Here is a 23,450-nt window from a genome sequence, read left to right on the forward strand (position 1 = left end):
GTAAAAACCAATACTGCATCCAAATGTATAAATTCCTTATATTAGATGAGAGTTTCCCAATGATTTTGGCTTTGCAGATTGGCAGGTGAGAAGGCATAATTCGTGCAAGCACCCACTGCTTGTGCAAGTGAGGATGTGCATATGTGCACATCCTCACTTACGCCGCCCTGAGTCTTCAGAGAGGGGTGGCATATAAATTGAATTAATTAATTAATTAATTAAATAAATAAATAAATAAATAAATATATAAATTGCAAACCACTCACAGCCCACTCGTGAGTGGCAGCCCACAGGTTGGGGACCTCTGTCTTAGACCACTATTTTAAGCCCTCTACCACCACTGCACAAAAATGCTTTTGGCAAAAGAAATCTCTTAATTTATTTAGCAAGGCTACTTTCCAATTCTTAAGGAATGAGGATAAATCCAATGTGACACTTAATAAAGAGTGGATGCAGTTCATGTGATTGCTATCCTGCATTTAATCATTTGTTCTTTCACTAAGATATATTGCAAAATTAGTGATAATATTTTCTGGGCACTTAAATTTTTAAGATGCCCCAGAGGAAGCCTCAAATGGAAGAATTTAATTTTATCATCATCATCTTTTATTAACCCCATAATCCCAAATGAATGGAGCTAGCAGAATGTTTAAGGATGCTCTTCCCGTCGCCATTGCAGAGTTTTTGTTCAGCAGAAATATTCTCATTGTGCCCAGAGAGAGAGAAATATCTGCCTCTACCTAGGATCAAACTCATAGCCTCCTGATTGTCAGGCAAGAGTTTCACCTTTAGGTCACCTCGTCACTCCTGGAAGAATTGAATTTATGGTGTGTGAAAAATAGCAGGATTTAGTTGAACAAACAGGATCAGAGAGGGCTGCCTGTAAGGTAAGCTACAAAGCATTTTTTTTTCTTCTTTTCCCCTGCATGGAAACTTGCCTCAAAGGTCGCAGGGATGACTCTATCTGTGAAGGGTTTTCTTCATAAAGATATTTCAAGTGGTATACTGTGAGTGCATAGCCCAAGTCAAATTCTGAGTTTTCGGGTTCTTTTTCCAGGGCTTTTTCAAAGCTCTCCTTGGCCTTTTCATAATACCTGGCTCCAAATTTGAGGAGAGCCCAACCCTTATCACAGTAGATGTGTGGGAGCTCCACCTTATAAGGAGACGCACTTCCAAGTTGCTTGCAGGTGTTTTCTACCTTCTCCACATAGGCTTGGGATTCAGTAAGATTGCCCATGTGGTAGTGCACCCAGGCATAGTTGCCCCAGGTAACCAGGCTTCCCTTTTCAACATCCTCAGGGTATTCTATGGGCACAGCCTCTTCAGCTTTCTGCAGGTTTTCCAGGGCTTCGTCCTTCTTGTCGTTCAGGAATTTCACATAGGCAAGAAGGTTGTAATTTCGAACTTTGGATTTATTGATTACGAACCGGATCTCCTCAGCAGTTGTTTTCTCCAATTTATCAGGATCAATATGCTCTTTCTGCAACTCCCATGTAAAATGGCATTCAAGTTGTTGGAGAATCTCCTTTAAACCTTCCTGGGAGAGGAAACTGCAGGACAAAAGGAAAGAGAACGAAAGAGATGTACAGTTTATGGACAAAAATTCAATTCATAGTTTTACACTACTTTTTTTACTACCTTTTATTGAATGTATAGAAATCAATTAGTGATAATTAGGCTATGTATCTAGATTGTATTCCTTTGTTATATTTTCTCATTGTAATTTCAGGACTGCCTGTATATTAAGCTTTATGCCTGCCCAAAATGTATTAAAACCTCTATGAATGTGGTATGATCAATGTTTAGGAATTCATTGCAAAATAAGAATGAACTAGAGAAATGTTTATTAAAGTATGGTCCCAGAACCTCTTAGGGTCCCTCAGGACCTTCTAAGGAGTAAATGAAATCAAAATTATTTGTCAAATATTGAAGCTATTTGCAAAAATGTAAAGCAATATCATTGTTTTCATTTTTAAATAAAAAAATGAGAAATGAGAAAAATGAATATGATTTTAACAAATCATTTGTTAAAAGGTTATAGATAAGGACAGTATGTAGGAAAGTCCTTGGGAGATTAGGGCAAGAGACACTGCTAAGGGAACGGTCAGATAAGAGACAGCATAACCAAAAAATGGTCAGGAAGCTGGGATAGAGGCTCAAAAGAGACTCTCCGTAGTTTTTCAGGCTGTAGACGAGTGGGAGGGGGGACAGGATTGTACTTTCAGATTACAAGATTCTGTCAATGTTACTTTAGAATAGAATAGCATTTGCTCATATGTTTGTGATTCCTATATGATTTACAATTTGGGGCTAATACTAGAATTTTTGTATGAAAAATATTTTATTTATATTAATATCTAATGGTTGAATATTAGTTTTATACAATTTGATAAGTAAATATTCTACAAATGTGTCAATGTTAACTTTTAATACTGTAAATACGGATGAACTCAAACAAACAAATAAATACCCATATAAAGAAAAGTTCCTTTGGGGTCCTCCATATTTTTTAAAACCAGGTAGGAGTCCCCAGAGCAAAAAGTTTTAAAACACGATTATTCTCGCCTTTCCCAAACGGATGCCGTCTGATTGGTTGGTTTTTAATTTTCTGTGATGCCTGGGAATTCTGGGAGATGAAGTTCAACACACAAGGCTGACTTGAAAGGACTCTAGATTCATTGATCTCCCAGTTTTCCCCAGCAGCTCAGCCAGGCTTACATGGGTATCTCCCTTCAAGTTATCAAATGGTCCCTTCAAATGGTCAGGTTGGTTGGGCTTAGAGGGAATGACTGGGCCTAGCTGAAGGTGGACTTGAAGTGGATCTTATTTTATTTATTTGTTTAGTTATTCAATCTGTAGCAGTGGTGGGTTGCTACCGGTTCAAACCGGTTCGGGAGGACTGGTAGTGATAAATTGGTGAGGGTTGCAGAACCGGTATTAATGGCTGGCTGGCCACGCCCCCAAACCGGTCCCCCCATTGCCGTCCCACCCAGTCACTTCCTTTTCCTCGTCACCATCTGGGCAGAGTGGATGCACTTCATGTGATTGCTATCCTGCATTTAATCATTTGTTCTTTCCCTAAGATAGCATTGCAAAATTAGTGATAATATTTTCTGGGCGCTTAAATTTTTAAGATGCCCCAGAGGAAGCCTCAAATGGAAGAATTTAATTTTATCATCATCATCTTTTAATAACCCCATAATCCCTTGTGGTGTGGACCTTAGGCAACTGAATGGAGCTAGCAGAGTGTTTAAGATGCTCTTCCCGTTGGCATGGCAGAGTTTTTGTTCAGCGGAAATATTCTCATTGTGCCCAGAGAGAGAGAAATATCTGCCTCTACCTAGGATAAAACTCATAGCCTCCTGATTGTCAGGCAAGAGTTTCTCCTCTAGGTCACCTCGTCACTCGTGGAAGAATTTGATTTATGGTGTGTGAAAAATCAATAGCAGGATTTAGTTGAACTTGCAGGATCAGAGAGGACAGCCTGTAAGGTAAGGAACAAAGCATTTTTTTTCTTCCTTTTCCCTGCATGTAAACTTGCCTCAAAGGTTCCAGGGATGACTTTTTCCCTGAAGGGTCTTCTGCATAATGATCTTCCAAGTGGTATACTGTGAACACATAGCCCGAGTAAAATTCTGGGTTTTCGGGTTCTTTTTCCAGGGCTTTTTCAAAGCTCTCCTTGGCCTTTTCATAATTCCTGGCTCCAAATTTGAGCAGAGCCCAACCCTTATCACAGTCGATCTGTGGCAGTTCCACCTTATAAGGAGACTCACTTCCAAGTTGCTTGCAGGTGTTTTCTACCTTCTCCATGTAGGCTTGGGATTCAGTAAGGTTGCCCATGCGGTAGTGCACCCAGGCATAGTTGCCCCAGGTGACCAGGCTTCCCTTTTCAACATCCTCAGGGTATTCTATGGGCACAGCCTCTTCAGCTTTCTGCAGGTTTTCCAGGGCTTCGTCCTTCTTGTCGTTCAGGAATTTCACATAGGCAAGAAGGTTGTAATTTCGAACTTTGGATTTATTGGTTAAGAACTGGATCTGCTCAGCAATTCTTTCCTCCAATTCATCAGGATCAATATGCTCTTTCTGCAACTCCCACGTAAAATGGCATTCAAGTTGTTGGAGAATCTCCTTTAAACCTTCCTGGGAGAGGAGACTGCAGGACAAAAGGAAAAAGAATGAAGGACACGTACAGTTTGTGGACAAAGAAATTCAATTCATAGGTTTATACTACTTTTGTTTTTGTTTTATTGAATGTACAGAAATCAATTAGTGATAATTAGGCTATGTATCTAGATTGTATTCGTTTGTTATATTTTCTCATTGTAACTTCAGGACTGCCTGTATATTAAGCTTTATGCCTGCCCAAAATGTAAAACCTCTATGAATGTTTAGGAATTGATTGCAAAATAAGAATGAACTAGAGAAATGTTTATTAAAGTATGGTCCCAGGACATCTTGAGGTCCCTCAGGACCTTCTAAGGAGTTCATGAAATCAAAATTATTTATCAAATATTGAAGATATTTGCAAAAATGTAAAGCAATATCATTGTTCTCATTTTTAAATAAATTTGTTAAAAGATTATAGATAAGGATTGTATATAGGAAGGACCTTGGGAGATTAGGGCAAGAGACACTGCTAAGGGAATAGTCAGATAAGAGACAGCATAACCCACAAATCGTCAGGAATCTGAGAAAGAGGCTCAAAAGAGACTCTCCCTAATTTTTCAAGCTGTAGAAGAGGGGGGGGGACAGGATTGTACTTTCAGATTACAAGATTCTGTCAATGTTACTTTAGAATAGAATAGCATTAGCTCATATGGTTGTGATTCCTATATGATTTACAATTTGGGGCTAATAATAGAGTTTTTGTATGAAAAATATTTTATTTATATTAATATCTAATGGTTGAATATTAGTTTTATACAATTTGATAAGTAAATATTCTACAAATGTGTCAATGTTAACTTTTAATACTGTAAATACGGATGAACTCAAACAAACAAATAAATACCCATATAAAGAAAAGTTCCTTTGGGGTCCTCCATACTTTTTAAAACCAGGTAGGAGTCCCCAGAGCAAAAAGTTTTAAAACACGATTATTCTTGGCTTTCCCAAATGGATGCCCTCTGATTGGTTGGTTTTTAATTTTCTGTGATGCTTGGGAATTCTGGGAGATGAAGTTCAACATACAAGGCTGACTTGAAAGGACTCTAGATTCATTGATCTCCCAGTTTTCCCCAGCAGCTCAGCCAGGCTTACATGGCTATCTCCCTTCAAGTTATCAAATGGTCCCTTCAAATGGTCAGGTTGGTTGGGCTTAGAGGGAATGACGGCCTAGCTGAAGGTGGACTTGAAGTGGATCTTATTTTATTTATTTGTTTAGTTATTCAATCTGTAGCAGTGGTGGGTTGCTACCGGTTCACACCGGTTCAGGAGGACCAGTAGCGATAAAATGGCGAGGGTCGCAGAACCGGTATTAATGGCTGGCTGGCCACGCCCCCAAACCGGTCCCCCCATTGCCGTCCCACCCAGTCACTTGCTTTTCCTCGTCACCACCTGGGCAGCTCGCCTGCCTAAGCTGCCTTCCTATGTGGTGCCTGCCCTGTGCCCCAACTGAGCTGCCTCCCTCTGCTTACAGGCAGGTCGTGCTAGCACCCCCCCAGAGCATGCTGCGCCACCCCCATCACTCCCGCGACCTTCCCTTCCCTGCCCCTTACAGGAGTCCCCCCTGCATCCTGTTTTGGCTCCCATGGGCTGCAGGGAGATTTGCTAACGCCAAAATGGGGCTTGGGGCAGGGGTGGGTTCTAAATATTTTTATTACCGGTTATGTGGGCGTGGCTTATTTTGTGGGGGTGGCTTAATGGTCATGTGACAATTATTTAGGATTTAGCAGAGGTACTGGTCTACCAGGCTTTTAACTGCTTGCAGAGCTGTACCGATCTACCCATTTATTTTTTGCAGGCACTGATCTACTCATGTATTTTTGCAGGCACTGGTCTACTCAATTGTTTTCTTTTAACCGTGATCAGCTGTAGGGCGGCCCTTTGAAGCCCCACAGCAAGAGTTTAAAATTTTTTTTTCCCTCTAGCCATCAGCTGGGATTAAGGAGACAGCAATCAATTGGGGGTGGGGCCAAATAAAAGGTAAGAATAATGCGGGGGGGTGGGGGTCGTGGGGGGTGGGGCCGGCACTGGGGCCAGAATCGGTTGGTGACGTCATATTGTCACCGCTACCGGCTCAGGAGAACCGGGCCGAACCAGTAGGGACCACCACTGGCGTGGGGGGTGTGCCTAGCAAGACTCCCTGCAGCCACCTGGAAGCAAAAACAGGGGGCGGGGCTTCAAGGGAGAAAGAAACAAAGAAATTCTCACTGTTTAGGAAGATTCCCAGATGCGCTGAGCTTGAGTTGAGAGCTTATTGTAAGTGGCTGCTAGCTATAAGGATAGCTCAGGGTAAGGTAATCAATAGTGGAGCTCTAAAAATGCCAGATGATCAATGGGCATGTTCTGAGTTTCAAAATGTTTGGCTTTTCTTCGTCCTACCAAAGACCTTCTGGGGTTCTTCACAGGAAGGGAGAAAGGAGAAAGAGAGGGAGAAAGAGAGAGAGAGAGAGAGAAAGGGAGAAGGAGGAAGGGAGAGAGGAAAAGGTAAATCCTTTTACTCCCACTTCATCCTCACTGTTTGGGGATCCCCAGTGCACTGAGCTTGAGTTGAGACCTTATTGTAAGTGGCTGCTAGCTATCCTTGCTCAGGCTAAGGTAATCAATAGTGGAGCTCTTAAAAGCCTGTTGCCTAATACACTCTTGAGCAAAGCATGTGGGCCATTTCCTCCTTTCAGTGGTCCATGAAAGTACATCTATAGTATGTAGGTAATAAAGTTGAAAAAAGGTGAACAGCATTTTTACAGAACTATAGATACATTGAGGCTGGGTGTGACAAGGAATGGCTGGGAGAGGAGGGGCCAGGCGAGGGACCCCTTGATGTGAGTCACATTGAGTTGGCCACGTCCACCCAGTCACATGACCATGAAGCCACTCCCACCATCACATGAACAAGCCACACCCACAAAAGAATTCCCCAATGATTTTGGCTTTAAAGATTGGCAGGTGGGAAGGCATGATTCGTGCAAGCACCCACTGCTTGTGCAAGTGAGGATGTGCATATGTGTAAATTGCAAACCACTCACAGCCCACTCATGAGTGGCAGCCCACAGGTTGGGGACCCCGGTTTTAGACCACTATTTTAAGCCCTCTACCACCACTGGCACAAAAATGCTTTTGGCAAAAGAAATCTCTTAATTTATTTAGCACAGGCTACTTTCCAATTCTTAAGGAATGAGGATAAATCCAATGTGACATTTAATTAAGAGTGGATGCAGTTCATGTGATTGCTATCCTGCATTTAATCATTTGTTCTTTCACTAAGATAGCATTGCAAAATTGCTTTGGCAACTGAATGGAGCTAGCCAGATGCTAGATGATTTAATGGCCTGATGCCCTTCCCGTCACCATTGCAGATTTTTTGTTCAAATATTCTCATTGTGCCCAGAGAGAGAAATATGTGCCTCTACCTAGGATCAAACTCACAGCCTCCTAATTGTGAGGCAAGAGTTCCACCTCTAGGCCACCTCGTCACTCCTGGAAGAATTTAATTTATGGTGTGTGAAAAATCAATAGCAGGATTTAGTTGAACTATCAGGATCAGAGAGGGCTGCCTGCCAGGTAAGCTACCCCCTTCCTTTCCCCTGCATGTAAACTTGCCTCAAAGGTTCCAGGGATGACTTTACCCGTGAAGGGTCTTCTGCATAATGATCTTCCAAGTGGTATACCGTGAGTGCATAGCCCGAATTAAATTCTGAGTTTTCTGGTTCTTTATCCAGGGCTTTTTCAAAGCTCTCCTTGGCCTTTTCATAATTCCTGGCTCCAAATTTGAGGAGCGCCCAACCCTTTTCACAGTCGATCTGTGGGAACTCCATCTTATAAGGAGACTCACTTCCAAGTTGCTTGCAGGTGTTTACTACCTTCTCCACGTAGGCTTGGGATTCAATAAGATTGCCCATGTGGTAGTGCACCCAGGCATAGTTGCCCCAGGTAACCAGGCTTCCCTTTTCAACATCCTCAGGGTATTCTACGGGCACAGTCTCTTCAGCTTTCTGCAGGTTTTCCAGGGCTTCGATCTTCTTGTCATTCAGGAATTTCACATAGGCAAGAAGGTTGTAATTTCGAACTTTGGATTTATTGATTACGAACCGGATCTCCTCAGCAGTTGTTTTCTCCAATTTATCAGGATCAATATGCTCTTTCTGCAACTCCCATGTAAAATGGCATTCAAGTTGTTGGAGAATCTCCTTTAAACCTTCCTGGAAGAGGAGACTGCAGGACAAAAGGAAAGAGAATGAAAGACATGTACAGTTTGTGGACAAAAAAAATTCAATTCATAGGTTTATACTACTTTTGTTTACTACCGTTTATTGAATGTATAGAAATCAATTAGTGATAATTAGGCTATGTATCTAGATTGTATTCCTTTGTTATATTTTCTCATTGTAACTTCAGGACTCCCTGTATATTAAGCTTTATGCCTGCCCAAAATGTACAATATTAAAACCTCTATGAATGTGGTATGATCAGTGTTTAGGAATTCATTGCAAAATAAGAATGAACTAGAGAAATGTTTATTAAAGTATGGTCCCAGAACCTCTTGAGATCCCTCAGGACCTTCTAAGGAGTCCATGAAATCAAAATTATTTATCAAATATTGAAGATATTTGCAAAAATGTAAAGCAATATCATTGTTCTCATTTTTAAATAAAAAAGAGAAATGAGAAAAAATGAATATGATTTTAACAAATCATTTGTTAAAAGGTTATAGATAAGGATAGTATGTAGGAAAGTCCTTGGGAGATTAGGGCAAGAGACACTGCTAAGGGAACAGTCAGATAAGAGACAGCATAACCAAAAAATGGTCAGGAAGCTGGGATAGAGGCTCAAAAGAGACTCTCCGTAGTTTTTCAGGCTGTAGACGAGTGGGAGGGGGGACAGGATTGTACTTTCAGATTACAAGATTCTGTCAATGTTACTTTAGAATAGAATAGCATTAGCTCATATGGTTGTGATTCCTATATGATTTACAATGTTGGGCTAATAATAGAGTTTTTGTATGAAAAATATTTTATTTATATTAATATCTAATGGTTGAATATTAGTTTTATACAATTTGATAAGTAAATATTCTACAAATGTGTCAATGTTAACTTTTAATACTGTGAATACGGATGAACTCAAACAAACAAATAAATACCCATATAAAGAAAAGTTCCTTTGGGGTCCTCCATACTTTTTAAAACCAGGTAGGAGTCCCCAGAGCAAAAAGTTTTAAAACACGATTATTCTTGCCTTTCCCAAACGGATGCCCTCTGATTGGTTGGTTTTTAATTTTCTGTGATGCCTGGGAATTCTGGGAGATGAAGTTCAACATACAAGGCTGACTTGAAAGGACTCTAGATTCATTGATCTCCCAGTTTTCCCCAGCAGCTCAGCCAGGCTTACATGGCTATCTCCCTTCAAGTTATCAAATGGTCCCTTCAAATGGTCAGGTTGGTTGGGCTTAGAGGGAATGACTGGGCCTAGCTGAAGGTGGACTTGAAGTGGATCTTATTTTATTTATTTGTTTAGTTATTCAATCTGTAGCAGTGGTGGGTTGCTACCGGTTCACACCGGTTCGGGAGGACCGGTAGCCATAAATTGGTGAGGGTTGCAGAACCGGTATTAATGGCTGGCTGGCCACGCCCCCAAACCGGTCCCGCCATTGCCATCCCACCCATCCCGCCCCTGCTTACAGTTAAATCGCGCTATTCCTTCCAGAGCATTCACCACTCCCACGACATTCCCTTCCCTGCCCTTTTCAGGAGTCCCCCCCTCGCACCCCGTTTTGCCTCCCAGGGGCTGCAGGGAGGCTTGCTAAGGCCAAAATGGGGCTTTGGGGGCTGCCTTTCAAGACTCCCTGCTCCCCCCTGGAAGCAAAAATGGGCTGCCGGAGGGGGGGCTTCAAGGGGGAAAAAAGCAAAGAAATCCTCACTGTTTAGGGAGATCCCCAGGTGCCCTGAGCTTGAGTTGAGAGTTTATTGTAAGTGGCTGCTAGCTATAAGGATAGCTCAGGCTAAACTAATCAACAGTGGAGCTCTAAGAATGCCAGATGGCATTCTGAGAAACTCAGAGTGAGCATGTTCTGAGTTTCAAAACGTTTGGCTTTTTTTCCTCCTACCAAGGTCTTTCTGGGGTTCTTCACAGGAAGGGAGAAAGTAGAAAGGGAGGGAGAAAAAAAGAAAGAGAGAGAGAGAGAGAGAGAGAAGAAAGAAAGAGAGAAAGAAAGAGAGAGAGAAAGGGAAAGAAAAAGAAAAAGGAAGGGAGAGAGAGAATGCAGGTATCTGTTAATAGAGCCTTGAACTTGCCTGAAATTAGATCAAGCCCAACATCACTTAACCCAATGTATCAGATTAAATTGTTTTTGAATTATTTTTAGTATATATACTACAGTCTCTTGTGTAATTTAGTTACAGTGTAAAACTAGTCCATTATGTCTCAAAATAAAAGGGAGATCAAAAATCCAATTAGTGCCATGTAAATTCTGGAATCCCCAAAGACCTTTCCCATTGTATTTATTAAATAAATCTATATAGCTACCCAACTCATATACAGTGACTTTATCACATTCGTGTTCCTTTCATGTAGTTCTCAATGTGTCAATCTCCTTGCTACTCTATTTCCTCCACCAAAATTCTATTATAAATAATATTACCACACATTATGGCTCTAATTTTGTGTATTTACGCCAGTAATTTTCAGAAAAAATATTTATTCCTTTCTTACACAGTTATTTAGAAGTAGCTTCATATGTCAGTTTACTTTTACCATTAAAAAATGTTTTATTGCATTTTATGACTGTAAAAAGCAGTTTCATGTAACAGAAAATATCCAGTAGTTTTGAAAGTAATTGTGATAGCCACAAACACCCTCCCCCGATAAGACAGAGAAAAAGAGAGAAAGAGAGAGAAAGAGAGAAAGAAAGAGGAAGGGAGGGAGAGAGAAAAACACTCTGCTATTATTTTTAATTGTTCCATTATTTATCATGTGTCCATATTTTACACTGCCCCTACACCTAGAGTGATTTTACTGCCTTTCTTTTGCCCAGGGCTACCACATATTTTTCAGGGATTTACATGCATTCAATGTCTACAGTCCAGAGCATAAATATGTGTGTGTTTATTTTGTACATCAGGTTGCATAAGTCCATCTTAATATGCTATTCCTGGTATATGATGTTTTGTATACATTCAGAGAAAGAAGCACTCTTGTGATCTTTGACTTTTATGCTTGCTTTCAAACATCAGCCATAATACTAATTACTGTTTTGAACAATATGCATGAATTGCTATTTTATATGTGAAATTATGACTGAAATATTTCTGCACCTATATTGGTTGTCACTGTCAGGAAGTTTCTCCTTAGTTTTAGGAGAAAAATTAACTTCTCTTTTTGTTCAGTTTCCATCCATTGCTTCTTGTTTTGCCTTGTGGTGCTTTGGAAAATACATTGCCTATAGATTCTTTCTGGCAGCCCCTTAAAAGCCTTTTGCCTATCACACTCTTGAGTAAAGCATGTGGGCCATTTTCTCCTTTCAGTGGTCCATGAAAGTACATCTATAGTATGTAGATAATAAAGTTGAAAAAAGGTGAACAACTTTTTTACAGAACTAAAGATACATTGAGGCTGGGTATGAAAAGGAATGGCTGGGAGGGAAGAAGCCAGGCGAGGGAACCCTTGATGTGAGTGACATTGAGTTGGCCATGCCCACCCAGTCCCATGACCATGAAGCCACTCCCACCATCACATGAACAAGCCACGCCCACAAAATAAGCCATGCCCACAGCACCGGTAGTAAAAAAAAAGTAGGATCCAAACCTAATCTGTAGGGCCACCCATCTCACATAATGCCTGGCTCACAACAATCCAATAAAACAAAGTAAAAACCAATACTGCTTCCAAATGTATAAATTCCTTACCTTAGACGAAAGTTCCCCAATGATTTTGGCTTTGCAGATTGGCAGGTGGGAAGGCATAATTCGTGCAAGCACCCACTGCTTGTGCAAGTGAGGATGTGCATATGTGTAAGTTGCAAACAACTCACAGCCGACTCGTGAGTGGCAGCCCACAGTTGGGGACCCCTGTCTTAGACCACTATTTTAAGCCCTCTACAACCACTGCACAAAAAAGCTTTTGGCAAAAGAAATCTCTTAATTTATTTAGCAAGGCTACTTTCCAATTCTTAAGGAATGAGGATAAATCCAATGTGACACTTAATTAAGAGTGGATGCAGTTCATGTGATTGCTATCCTGCATTTAATCATTTGTTCTTTCCCTAAGATAGCATTGCAAAATTAGTGATAATATTTTCTGGGCACTTAAATTTTTAAGATGCCCCAGAGGAAGCCTCAAATGGAAGAATTTAATTTTATCATCATCATCAACTTTTATTAACCCCATAATCCCTTGGAGTGTGGAGTTTGGGCAACTGAATGGAGCTAGCAGAGTGTTTAATGGCCGGATGCTCTTCCCATCGCCATTGCACACTTTTTTTTCAGCAGATATATTCTCATTGTGCCCAGAGAGAGAAATATCTGCCTCTACCTAGGATCAAACTCACAGCCTCCTGATTGTCAGGCAAGAGTTTCACCTTTAGGTCACCTCGTCACTCCTGGAAGAATTTAATTTATGGTGTGTGAAAAATCAATAGCAGGATTTAGTTGAACTAGTAGGATCAGAGAGGGCTGCCTGTAAGGTAAGGAACAAAGCATTTTTTCTTTCTTTCTTACATCCCCTGCATGTAAACTTGCCTCAAAGGTCGCCGGGATGACTTTTTCCGTGAAGGGTTTTCTGCAAAAAGATATTCCAAGCGGTATACCGTGAGTGCATAGCCCGAGTAAAATTCTGGGTTTTCGTATTCTTTTTCCCAGGCTTTTTCAAAGCTCTCCTTGGCCTTTACATAATACCTGGCTCCAAATTTGAGGAGAGCCCAACCCTTTTCACAGTCGATCTGTGGCAGCTCCATCTTATAAGGAGACTCACTTCCAAGTTGCTTGCAGGTGTTTTCTACCTTCTCCACGTAGGCTTGGGATTCGATAAGGTTGCCCATGTGGTAGTGCACCCAGGCATAGTTGCCCCAGGTAACCAGGCTTCCCTTTTCAACATCCTCAGGGTATTCTATGGGCACAGTCTCTTCAGCTTTCTGCAGGTTTTCCAGGGCTTCGTCCTTCTTGTCGTTGAGGAATTTCACATAGGCAAGAAGGTTGTAATTTCGAACTTTGGATTTATCGGTTAAGATCCGGATCTCCTCAGCAGTTGTTTTCTCCAATTTATCAGAATCAATATGCTCTTTCTGCAACTCCCATGTAAAATGGCATTCAAGTTGTTGGAGAATCTCCTTTAAACCTTCCTGGGAGAGGAAACTGCAGGACAAAAGGAAAGAGAATGAAAGATATGTACAGTTTATGGACAAAGAAATTCAATTCATAGTTTTATACTAGTTTTTTACTACCTTTTATTGAAATCAATTAGTGATAATTAGGCTATGTATCTAGATTGTATTCCTTTGTTATATTTTGTCATTGTAACTTCAGGAGTGCCTGTCTATTGAGCTTTATGCCTGCCCAAAATGTACAATGTGGTATGATCAGTGTTTAGGAATTCATTGCAAAATAAGAATGAACTAGAGAAATGTTTATTAAAGTATGGTCCAAGAACCTCTTGAGGTCCCTCAGGACCTTCTAAGGTGTTCATGAAATCAAAATTATTTATCAAATATTGAAGATATTTGCAAAAATGTCATTGTTCTCATTTTTAAATAAAAAAATGAGAAATGAGAAAAAATGAATATGATTTTAACAAATCATTTGTTAAAAGATTATAGATAAGGATAGTATGTAGGAAAGTCCTTGGGAGATTAGGGCAAGAGACACTGCTAAGGGAACAGTCAGATAAGAGACAGCATAACCTGCAAATTGACAGGAAGCTGGGATAGAGGCTCAAAAGAGACTCTCCGTAGTTTTTCAGGCTGTAGACGAGTGGGGGGGACAGGATTGTACTTTCAGATTACAAGATTCTGTCAATGTTACTTTAGAATAGAATAGCATTTGCTCATATGGTTGTGATTCCTATATGATTTACAATGTCGGGCTACTAATAGAGTTTTTGTATGAAAAATATTTTATTTATATTAATATCTAATGGTTGAATATTAGTTTTATACAATTTGATAAGTAAATATTTTACAAATGTGTCAATGTTAACTTTTAATACTGTAAATACGGATGAACTCAAACAAACAAATAAATACCCATATAAAGAAAAGTTCCTTTGGGGTCCTCCATATTGTTAAAACCAGGTAGGAGTCCCCAGAGCAAAAAGTTTTAAAACACAATTATTCTTGCCTTTCCCAAACGGATGCCCTCTGATTGGTTGATGTTCAATTTTCTGTGATGCTTGGGAATTCTGGGAGATGAAGTTCAACATACAAGGCTGACTTGAAAGGACTCTAGATTCATTGATCTCCCAGTTTTCCCCAGCAGCTCAGCCAGGCTTACATGGCTATCTCCCTTCAAGTTATCAAATGGTCCCTTCAAATGGTCAGGTTGGTTGGGCTTAGAGGGAATGACTGGGCCTAGCTGAAGGTGGACTTGAAGTGGATCTTATTTTATCTATTTGTTTAGTTATTCAATCTGTAGCAGTGGTGGGTTGCTACCGGTTCACACCGGTTTGGGAGGACCGGTAGCGTTAAATTGGTGAGAGTCGCAGAACCGGTATTAATGGTTGGCTGGCCACACCCCCAAACCAATCCCCCCATTGCTGTCCCACCCAGTCACTTGCTTTTCCTCGTCACAACCTGGGCAGCTTGCCTGCCTAAGCTGCCTTCCCACGTGGTGCCTGCCCTGCACCCCAACTGAGCTGCCTCCTCCTGCTTACAGGTAAGTTGCGCTAGCCCCACCCAGAGCATGCTGCGCCAATCTGACCATTCCCACGACCTTACCTTCCCTGCCCCTTACAGGAGTCCCCCCCCCACCCCATTTTGGCTCCCATGGGCTGCAGGGAGGCTTGCTAAGGCCAAGATGGGGGGCATGGGGGAGGTTGTCTAGCTAGACTCCCTGCAGCCCCCTGGAAGCAAAAACGGGCTGCTGGGTGGAGGGGGGCTTCAAGGAAGAAAGAAACAAAAAAAATCCTTACTGTTTAGGGAGATCGCCAGTGCACTGAGCTTGAGTTGAGAGCTTATTATAAGTGGCTGCTAACTAACCTTGCTCAGGCTAAGCTAATCAATAGTGGAGCTCTAAGAATGCCAGATGGTCAATGGGCATGTTCTGAGTTTCAAAACGTTTGGCTTTTCTTCCTCCTACCAAAGACCTTCTGGGGTTTTTCACAGGAAGGGAGAAAGGAGAAAGAGAGAGAGAAAAAAAGAAAAAGAGAGAGAGAGAAAGAAGAAAGAAAGAGAGAAGGAAAGAGAAAGAAAAAGGAAAGGAGAGAGAGAACACAGGTATCTCTCAACAGAGCTTTGAACTTGCCTGCGATCAAGCCTTACATCACTTAACCCAATGTAACAGATTGTTATTTAATTATTTTTGGTATATATACTACATTCTCTTGTGTAATTTAGTTACAGTGTAAAACTAGTCCATTATGTCTCAAAATAAAAGGGAGATCAAAAATCCAATTAGTACCATTTAAATTCTGGAATCCCCAAAGACCTTTTCCATCGTATTTATTAAACAAATTTATATAGCTACCCAACTCGTATACAGTGACCTTAAAATTATTAACACGATAATTGTTAAAATTTATTTATCAAATATTGAAGATATCTAAAGCAATATCATTCTCATTTTTTAAAATTTTTGCCCCATTTTAGGACTTTTCTCATCCCATTTGTTAAGCGGATCATGGAAGTTCTTAAATTAGAAACACTTATTAAGTGAATCTGGTTTCGCCACTGACTTTGCTTGTCAGAAGGTCACAAAAGGGGATCACAAGACTGTGGGACACTGCAACCGTCATAAATGTGAGTCACATCCAAATGTAAATCCCGTGACCACAGGGATGCTGCGACGGTCGTAAGTGTGAAAAATGATCATAACTCACTTTTTTCATTCATGTTGTAACTTTGAAGGGTTACTAAGTGAACTGTTGTAAGTTAAGGACTACCTTAACTTATTGTAGTTTAACAAGAAAATTGATTACACAACACACTGAACAAGTGAGCCCAGTATGTATGTTATCTACGTTTTTTAAGTTCTACTTCTCATATACAGGTAGAAAACTTTATTAATAATTCATGGTTCAATTAAATATGGGTAATAATGTCATGCAAATACAGATTTTCTTCCTCCCCAAAGTAAAGGTAGCTGTATATACGGGTAGTCCTCGACTTATCACAATTGGGATAAGAATTTCCTCAATAATATGGGTAGTCCTCAACTTATCACAATTGGGATAAGAATTTCCTTTAAGTTTGATATTACCTTCTTTAATTCCTCCATTGTAATCTCTCTATTAAGCATTTCCCTTTATTCCTCTTTTATCTGAGGGAGTTTCTCCTTTGCCAAATATTGTTTGATATTTTCCATTGGGGTTTCCTCCTCCTTGTATAAGGCCTCATAGAATTCCCGAGCGAATTCAAGTTTTTCCTCCTCTTTATTCAATAACTTTCCATCCAGATCCTCCAATTGGTAGATAATCCCCTTTTCCTTCTCCTTTTTTAATTTGTACGACAACCACCTCCCCGGTTTATTTGCATTCTCGAAATAATATTGTTTAGATTGTTTAATCTTACATGCCAATTCTTCCTGTTCTAATAGATTTAATTTGTGTCTTATTGTCATCCAATTTTCTTTTATTGCCTCATCACTCGGATTTCGCTGTAATTTCTTTTCTGCTTCACCTAATTGCTCCACCAGATCTGTTTCTTCCTTTTCTCTTTGTTCTTGTATATGTTGTGTGATATTATAAACCCTCTTAGGTATGCCTTCATTGTATCCCAAACTACCACTCAACGGGTCTCTTGACTTTCATTTGCCACAAAAAATAGTCTTAGCTCTTCTTCGAGTTTTTTGGTATACTCCATATCCCTCAGAGTTTGGGTATTTAGCCTCCATCTCTTCTGTTGGTTCCTATGCAAGCTTTTCCACCTTATCTCTAGTGGGCTATGATCAGCCCATATATTTGGGGTTATTTCCGCTGAGTCTATTTCCATCCCCAGTCCTCTACTGACCCACATCATGTCAATCCTTGACCAAGAATTTTGGGGGTTTGAGTAAAAGGTGTATTGCTCTTCATTTGGGTATTAGGAGCCGCCATATATCTACTAAGATATATTCGTCCATTACATCAAAGGCGGCTTTTGGTAGCTTTTCCCTCTTTCTCTTTTTTGTTTTCCCGCTCCTATAGTCCTTGTCTGGATTAATTTCCATCTGCAGTCGTAAATTGAGATGTGATTGCACCCAATTTTACAACAAGTTGTAAAGTAAGTCATGAAGGTCGTTAATCAATTTCTGTTTCCTCAATGGACATTTTTGCTGGAAATTGATAAAAAATATTGCGAATTGTGATCAGGGTGGATTTGATTTAAATCAACTTCATTTAAATCATAATTTTAAAAGAGTAACTGTCAACTCTGTCCTGCTGATGTTCCTCTGACCAGCTGTTGACTCACCCACAGTCCCATTCACTTTAATGGTACAGCTGGTGATGCTGCTGTCAGGGTTACAAGAAAGAAAGAAAGAAAGAAAGAAAGAAAGAAAGAAAGAAAGAAAGAAAGAAAGAAAGAAAGAAAGAAAGAAAGAAAGAAAGGAAGGAAGGAAGGAAGGAAGGAAGGAAGGAAGGAAGGAAGGAAGGAAGGTCTAACAGCGGCAGTGACACAGCAAGGTGAGGGGCGTGGCAGGCAGCAGGTGAGTGGATGCCCGCTAACAGGTGCTGCTGCCACGATGGATCTGACATGACAGGTGCTCTTAAAATGTGAGGACTCATTCTTGCTGGTAGTCAGAATCTTTAATATTGCAGAGCTTGGATTCATTTGAAGACAATTAGCACCCACCCCTCCTAGAAGAATGAAATATTCTAGGAAATATTAAGAAGGCAGAATATTATATTTCCCCGGATGAGAAAAGGAGAAACAGGTTTTTAAAGACAAAGAACAGCTCCCTGCCCCCAGCAGATATTTGGTGCACATTAAGACTGGGCCAGCCAATCTACAAGACAATTAGACCATTGGTGGGTTGCTCCTGGTTCTGTCCAGTTCTATAGAAAAATCAGTAGTAAAATTGGCGGGAGGCTCTGCCGACCCGCCCGGATGTCATAAATAATGATATGCACATCTCAGTGATACAAGCCAGGTATCGGTGATACAATTTTGCAATATCCTTCCCCCAGGAGTGGGGAGGGAATTGGGATTTTGCAGTATCCTTCCAGTGGTGGGATTCTGCCGGTTCTAGGTGGTTCAGCCAAACCTTTGTTAAATTGTTGGCTCGCCTGCCCCTCGCCCTGCCTCCCACCCACGTGGCATCAGCCTAACCTAGCCCAGGGGTGGGCAATTTTGGCTCTTTTGCAACCTGTGGACAACCCTCAGGAATTCTGGGAGTTGAAGTCCACAGGTTGTTAAAGAGCCACAATTGCCCACCCCTGCCCTAGCCCATCCAGTCGCTGGGGGAGAGGCACGACTTTCCTCTGCCCTGGAACACTGGCTGCCCAAGCTACAGCCGAAGCTCCACATCGTAATGGGCTCCAGGAGGAGGAGGGGCACCATCTGCCCCATTGCGAAGCTCAGTAAGAGCAACAAGAGCAGGCTGCAGGCACAGCCGGGCGGACGCACGCACGGTGGGGCACAGGCTTAAGGTGCTGCCTCCAAGCTGAGGGGTGACCCGATGATGCGGTAGGTGCGCTGCCGCCGCCGCCTGAGCGGGAGAGGAGAGAGAGATGGAGGGGAAGAGAGATGAAGGAGAGAAAGGGGGGGGAGAAAGAGATGAAGGAGAGAAAGGGAGGGAGGGAGAAAGAGATGAAAGAGATGAAAGAGACACACAGAGATACCTGTTTAAAAGAAAATACTGGAGTTGGCAATGCCCACCCAGGTTTAAGGATGTGTTTAAGTGTTTACATGTGTTTAAGGTTGAGTGTTTAAAGTTGCAGACCCCTGACCTACCCCATCCGATCGCTTCATCCTGCAGCCAGCCCTGTGGGCCTGCGCCCGCCTCCCACCTGGGCAGCAGCGGCCTACCTACCCTGGTTGTATCACCTTGCCCTTACCCCGAATGCCCGCCTCAGACTGCCTCCGACCACTCCAGCAGGTCATTTTTATTCAATTAATTTAATTAAGAATGCTGCAATGGACATAAATGATGACCGGTCAGAGGACCTGTCAGAAATCACTTTTTTCAGCCCTCTGGGTAGTCCTTATCTGCATATGGACTACTCAGAGGGCTGAAAAAGTTATTTTTGACCGGTCCTCTCACTTTTGACCAGTCCTTGAACTTACGACTGTCCTCACATTTTACGTTTTGCGCCCTCTCTTGTCACTGTGGTGAAGAGAAGTAGTGGTGAAATGACTGACATGGTTGTTAAGAATGCCGCAACGGGCATAAATGTGAGGATGGTCATATGTGCGAGGACCGGTCAAAAGTGCGAGGACCTGTCAGAAATGACTTTTTTCAGCCCTCTGAGCCCTATGTGCAGCCCTATGCACATAGCCACACCCACCCGGTCACGTGACCAGCTAGCCATGCCTACCCAGTCACATGACCAGCTAGCCACACCTGCCCAGTCACATGACCACCAAGCTACACCCCCAACTAAGCCACACCCACAGAACCAGATGTTTAAAAAATTGAATCCCTCCACTGGTCATAAATGATGATCTGGACATGCACAGAAGTGTGGCCCCATTGCGAACCGGTAGTAAAGGTAAGTAGAACCCACCCCTGAATTAGACCTTCAGCTCCCGGCTGATGGGATTAAGACATGACCCTCAGGACATAATAGGATTAGTCCTCTACCCATCTAGCAGCAGAGCTCACCACATGGCACCTGGGTTCACACATCACCCAGCACAGTTCAACCAAGCTTATATCAGAGAAACTCCCAGCACATGATCCCTACAGCAGCCATTAGGATGCGTTTCTTGCACAGGAACAGGAAGCTCAAGTTCAAAGCCCAAGAGAGGGTATAAATAACACTCACTCTCCATTCCATGTGATCAGCTGCACCAGGACTATGTGCTTAATGGTTTTGCTCCATTAAACCATCCTTCCAAGCAGCCTCCATGTTTCCAGTGTCTTTCTCCCCACTTGGAACTGAACCCAGATGGGTTCTTCCAGTACATTGAATGAGTTTAAGAAAACCCCAGGCAAAAGCACCAGCTAAAAGGAACACTTAAGTAGAGCCATTGAGATAAGGGGAATGAGTCTAAAAACAAACTCTCCAAGGTAAACCAAACTCCCTTTTTCCTTCCTTCCTGATCAGGATTAACTCCTAGGACAGGAAAAACAAGAGACCTGGGACCAAGATTAACCCAGGAAAACAAAACCCAGGGCAATCAGAAACACATCAAAACCCATCAAACTGCAGGAGCTTCAAAGGGAAATTAAGCATAAAAGGTTCAAAGTCAGGGTTCCAAGTTTGCTTGCAAGTCAGGAATGCTGGAGCTGTGTCACTACTTTTCTTGCCTTCCTGAATTAAAGGATCCATTTTCTGGCAGCTGCTTCCCTGTCTATTTCTTCTCAGCATCGGTGACTGATTCCCAGCTGGGAACAAACCTGGGAAATTTCTTCCAACAAGAAATCTTCCAATGATACAGATTAAATTGGATTCATTGCAGTTGATTTATACTCTGGATAACTGCTTTAAGTTCTTTTACGGTATTATACGTTTATAAAACAGACTGTGTATTTTTTTAAAGAAAGCACCTAACCATATAAAAAGAAGCTGAAGCTTTGCACGATGAAAAAGAGCTTTTTAATGCTAAATACTTTATAAGTAAAATAATTGAGAAGGATAATATAATGTTAATTCTTGTTCACTTACCTCATATTGCCTGATTAGAAGTTTTTAAAGAGAGCTTGCTTCTCTGAAAATAATGGGTTTCTCCTTCCGGTGGCGTGGTCTGAAATGCTGCATTGGGTTTTTTTTTTAAATTTGCTTTTAACTTGTCATAAAAAGAAAGGATAGAGTTTTGTTTCCTGTTTCTGCAAAGCAAACTGAAAATTGCTGTATTAGCCCGCCCAGATAAAGCAAGATAAGTTTTTTATTTCTTCTGGTCTTGCTTGTGTTGTTCCGGTACAGTAACTATAAAAGTTTCAGCATTATAGAAGATTCTTTTCTGTAAATACTAACTGTATGATGAGTGGGTTCTCTTGTTCTTGAAAAATATGGCATACTTTTTCCATGTTTGTTGTGTTTAAACATGAACTGTTGAAAATTTCATTTGTACTGGCTTTGTACTGTTTTCCAAATGAAAACAATGCATGAATTACACCTTAAACTACTATGCCCAAAACAAAATATGTATGAGCCCCATTTTGTGGCTTGTAACCACAGTTTATGGATTGGTGTGTTACACGGACCCTATTTGTAATTTGAAATGTTGTAGCTATTACTACAGCCAAATGCTGGATTTGTTTTTCTTTGATGTGAGATGAAGTTGCACGGAGATCCATTATGTTGGAAGATATAGGGCTGATCTGGTTTTTTTCCCCCCTCCTGATGCTCAGGGTTGCTGTAATGCAGTGGTGGGATTTTGCCGGTTCTACCCGGTTCAGACAAACCGGTAGCTGTGGCTGCTGGAGGCTCCACCCACCTACCCAGATGTCATCATGTCCTTTTTTTTTATGCTCTGCTTATGCGTAGAAGGTCCTGCGTATGCACAGAGGAGGCATGTGAGGAGGTGGTTGATCACATTTGCGAACCAGTAGCTAAGTCAATATCACCCCTGGCTGCAAGTTCCTGCCTTCTGCGAGGAGACGCAGAAGACATGCACCATCTCCTCGCAAAAAATCCCGGCGCCATGAGGCACGTGTGCCTATTTGCTTGAGGCCAAGAAGGAAGAGAAGACTGGGCTGAACTTTTCTGCCTCCCTCTCTTCTGACACTGGTAAGGAGGCAGGTGAGCAGCCTCCTTACCAGAGGGGCAAGTGTCCTCCCAGCGGGGTTGTGCTAACTTCAGGCCTGCACTGCCCTGATGTGTCCCGCCATGACGGCAGCCACAGCCTTGCTCTCTATTGGGCTCACCAGCACCGATGGTTGCAGCTCTGTGCCCCCTCTCCAGATATGGCAATCCCTAAATTGGGACTTGACAGCATGCTTTGCACTCCAAGCAATTCGGACTTAAAAATGCATGGCTGGGGTGGAGGAGCAGTCCTTCTTAACAAGCTCAAAACTGAGTTGCAACTGAGTTCCCCGCATGAGAGCTGGAAGTCCGGTAGTCCAGTGCACTCATCTCTGTTTCCCTCTATTACCGGCCTTGGAAAAAGCCTGCCCTCAGAATCGCATGTCTGCAGCCAGAGCTGGGCTTGCAGCTCTCGTGCAGGGAACTCAGGCTTGCAGCAACAGTTTTGAGCTTGTTAAAAAGGACCGCTCCTCCACCCCAGCCATGTGTTTTCCAGTCCGGGCTGCTTGGAGTGAAAAGCATTTCATATGCTGCCGCCCCCGGGATTCCCTGCACAAGGGCTGGAAGAAAATTGGCCAAACTCCCAATGCCTGAGCTGGAAGAGAGATTCGCTGTCATGCTGGTGAGTAGGTATGGACTGAGTAGGCTTTTTGCTCCCCCACCCACCTCCCCATCCTGATCCAGCGTGGTGCGAAAAACAGGGTGTTTCCATTGGCTCTTCTCTTCCCCCCCCCAATCTCCTTTTGCCAGTATTCGGGAGGCAGGCAATACTCTTTAGACGGGCTTTTATTTTGCCAGCCCAAGGGCAGTGGGGAGGAAGGTAGGAAATTGCCCTGTCTCTGCAGCATCGGTCATGTGACTGAGTGGGCATAGCCAACGACATCACTCACAGCAATGTGCCACCCATGTTGCTGTGAGTGACGTCAAGTTGGCTATGCCCACCCAATCACATGACCACCTAGCCACGCCCACCTAGCCATGCCCACAGAACCAATTGTTAAATTATTTGAATCCCACCAAGACAGGATGTTTTGAAACTGCTTACAGCAAAGTTTGACAGCTAACAAAAGTGGAATGATAGGATTAGAAACAGCCTCTCACCCAGGATCAAACACAGGACGAAAGCCAATTAAGCCACAATAGGAATTGCCCAACATCCTTTCAGACCTCTTCATTGCAGCCCCAGAAAAGTAAACCTGGAAGTACTGACAAACAATAAGCCAGAGGTTGACCAGATTAGCTCAGACGTAAACACCTAG

General features: G+C 42.1%; 1 protein-coding gene across 1 annotated transcript; it reads right to left on the reverse strand.

The window, feature by feature from the left end:
• Positions 1-460: 460 nt before the first annotated feature.
• LOC148113148 (uncharacterized) lies at positions 461-21,202 on the reverse strand. The gene is made up of 5 exons (XM_087871737.1): positions 21,112-21,202; positions 12,894-13,505; positions 7,762-8,373; positions 3,542-4,153; positions 461-1,550 (listed from the first exon to the last, which is right to left on the reverse strand). Exons 1-5 carry the CDS (start codon positions 21,114-21,116, stop codon positions 893-895), a joined length of 2,499 nt encoding a protein of 832 aa, XP_087727863.1. The 5' UTR covers positions 21,117-21,202; the 3' UTR covers positions 461-892.
• Positions 21,203-23,450: the final 2,248 nt, after the last annotated feature.

This window comes from Pantherophis guttatus, chromosome 6, assembly GCF_059756535.1.
Source record: "Pantherophis guttatus breed Tessera chromosome 6, ASM5975653v1, whole genome shotgun sequence".
NCBI lineage: Eukaryota > Metazoa > Chordata > Lepidosauria > Squamata > Colubridae > Pantherophis > Pantherophis guttatus.

Coding starts and splice junctions, on each gene's coding strand:
- LOC148113148 (XM_087871737.1), bottom strand. Junction 8,374..12,893: donor TCATCCCGGCGACCTTTGAG/GCAAGTTTACAT, acceptor TTTGTCCTGCAG/TCTCCTCTTCCAGGAAGGTT. Junction 4,154..7,761: donor TCATCCCTGGAACCTTTGAG/GCAAGTTTACAT, acceptor TTTGTCCTGCAG/TCTCCTCTCCCAGGAAGGTT.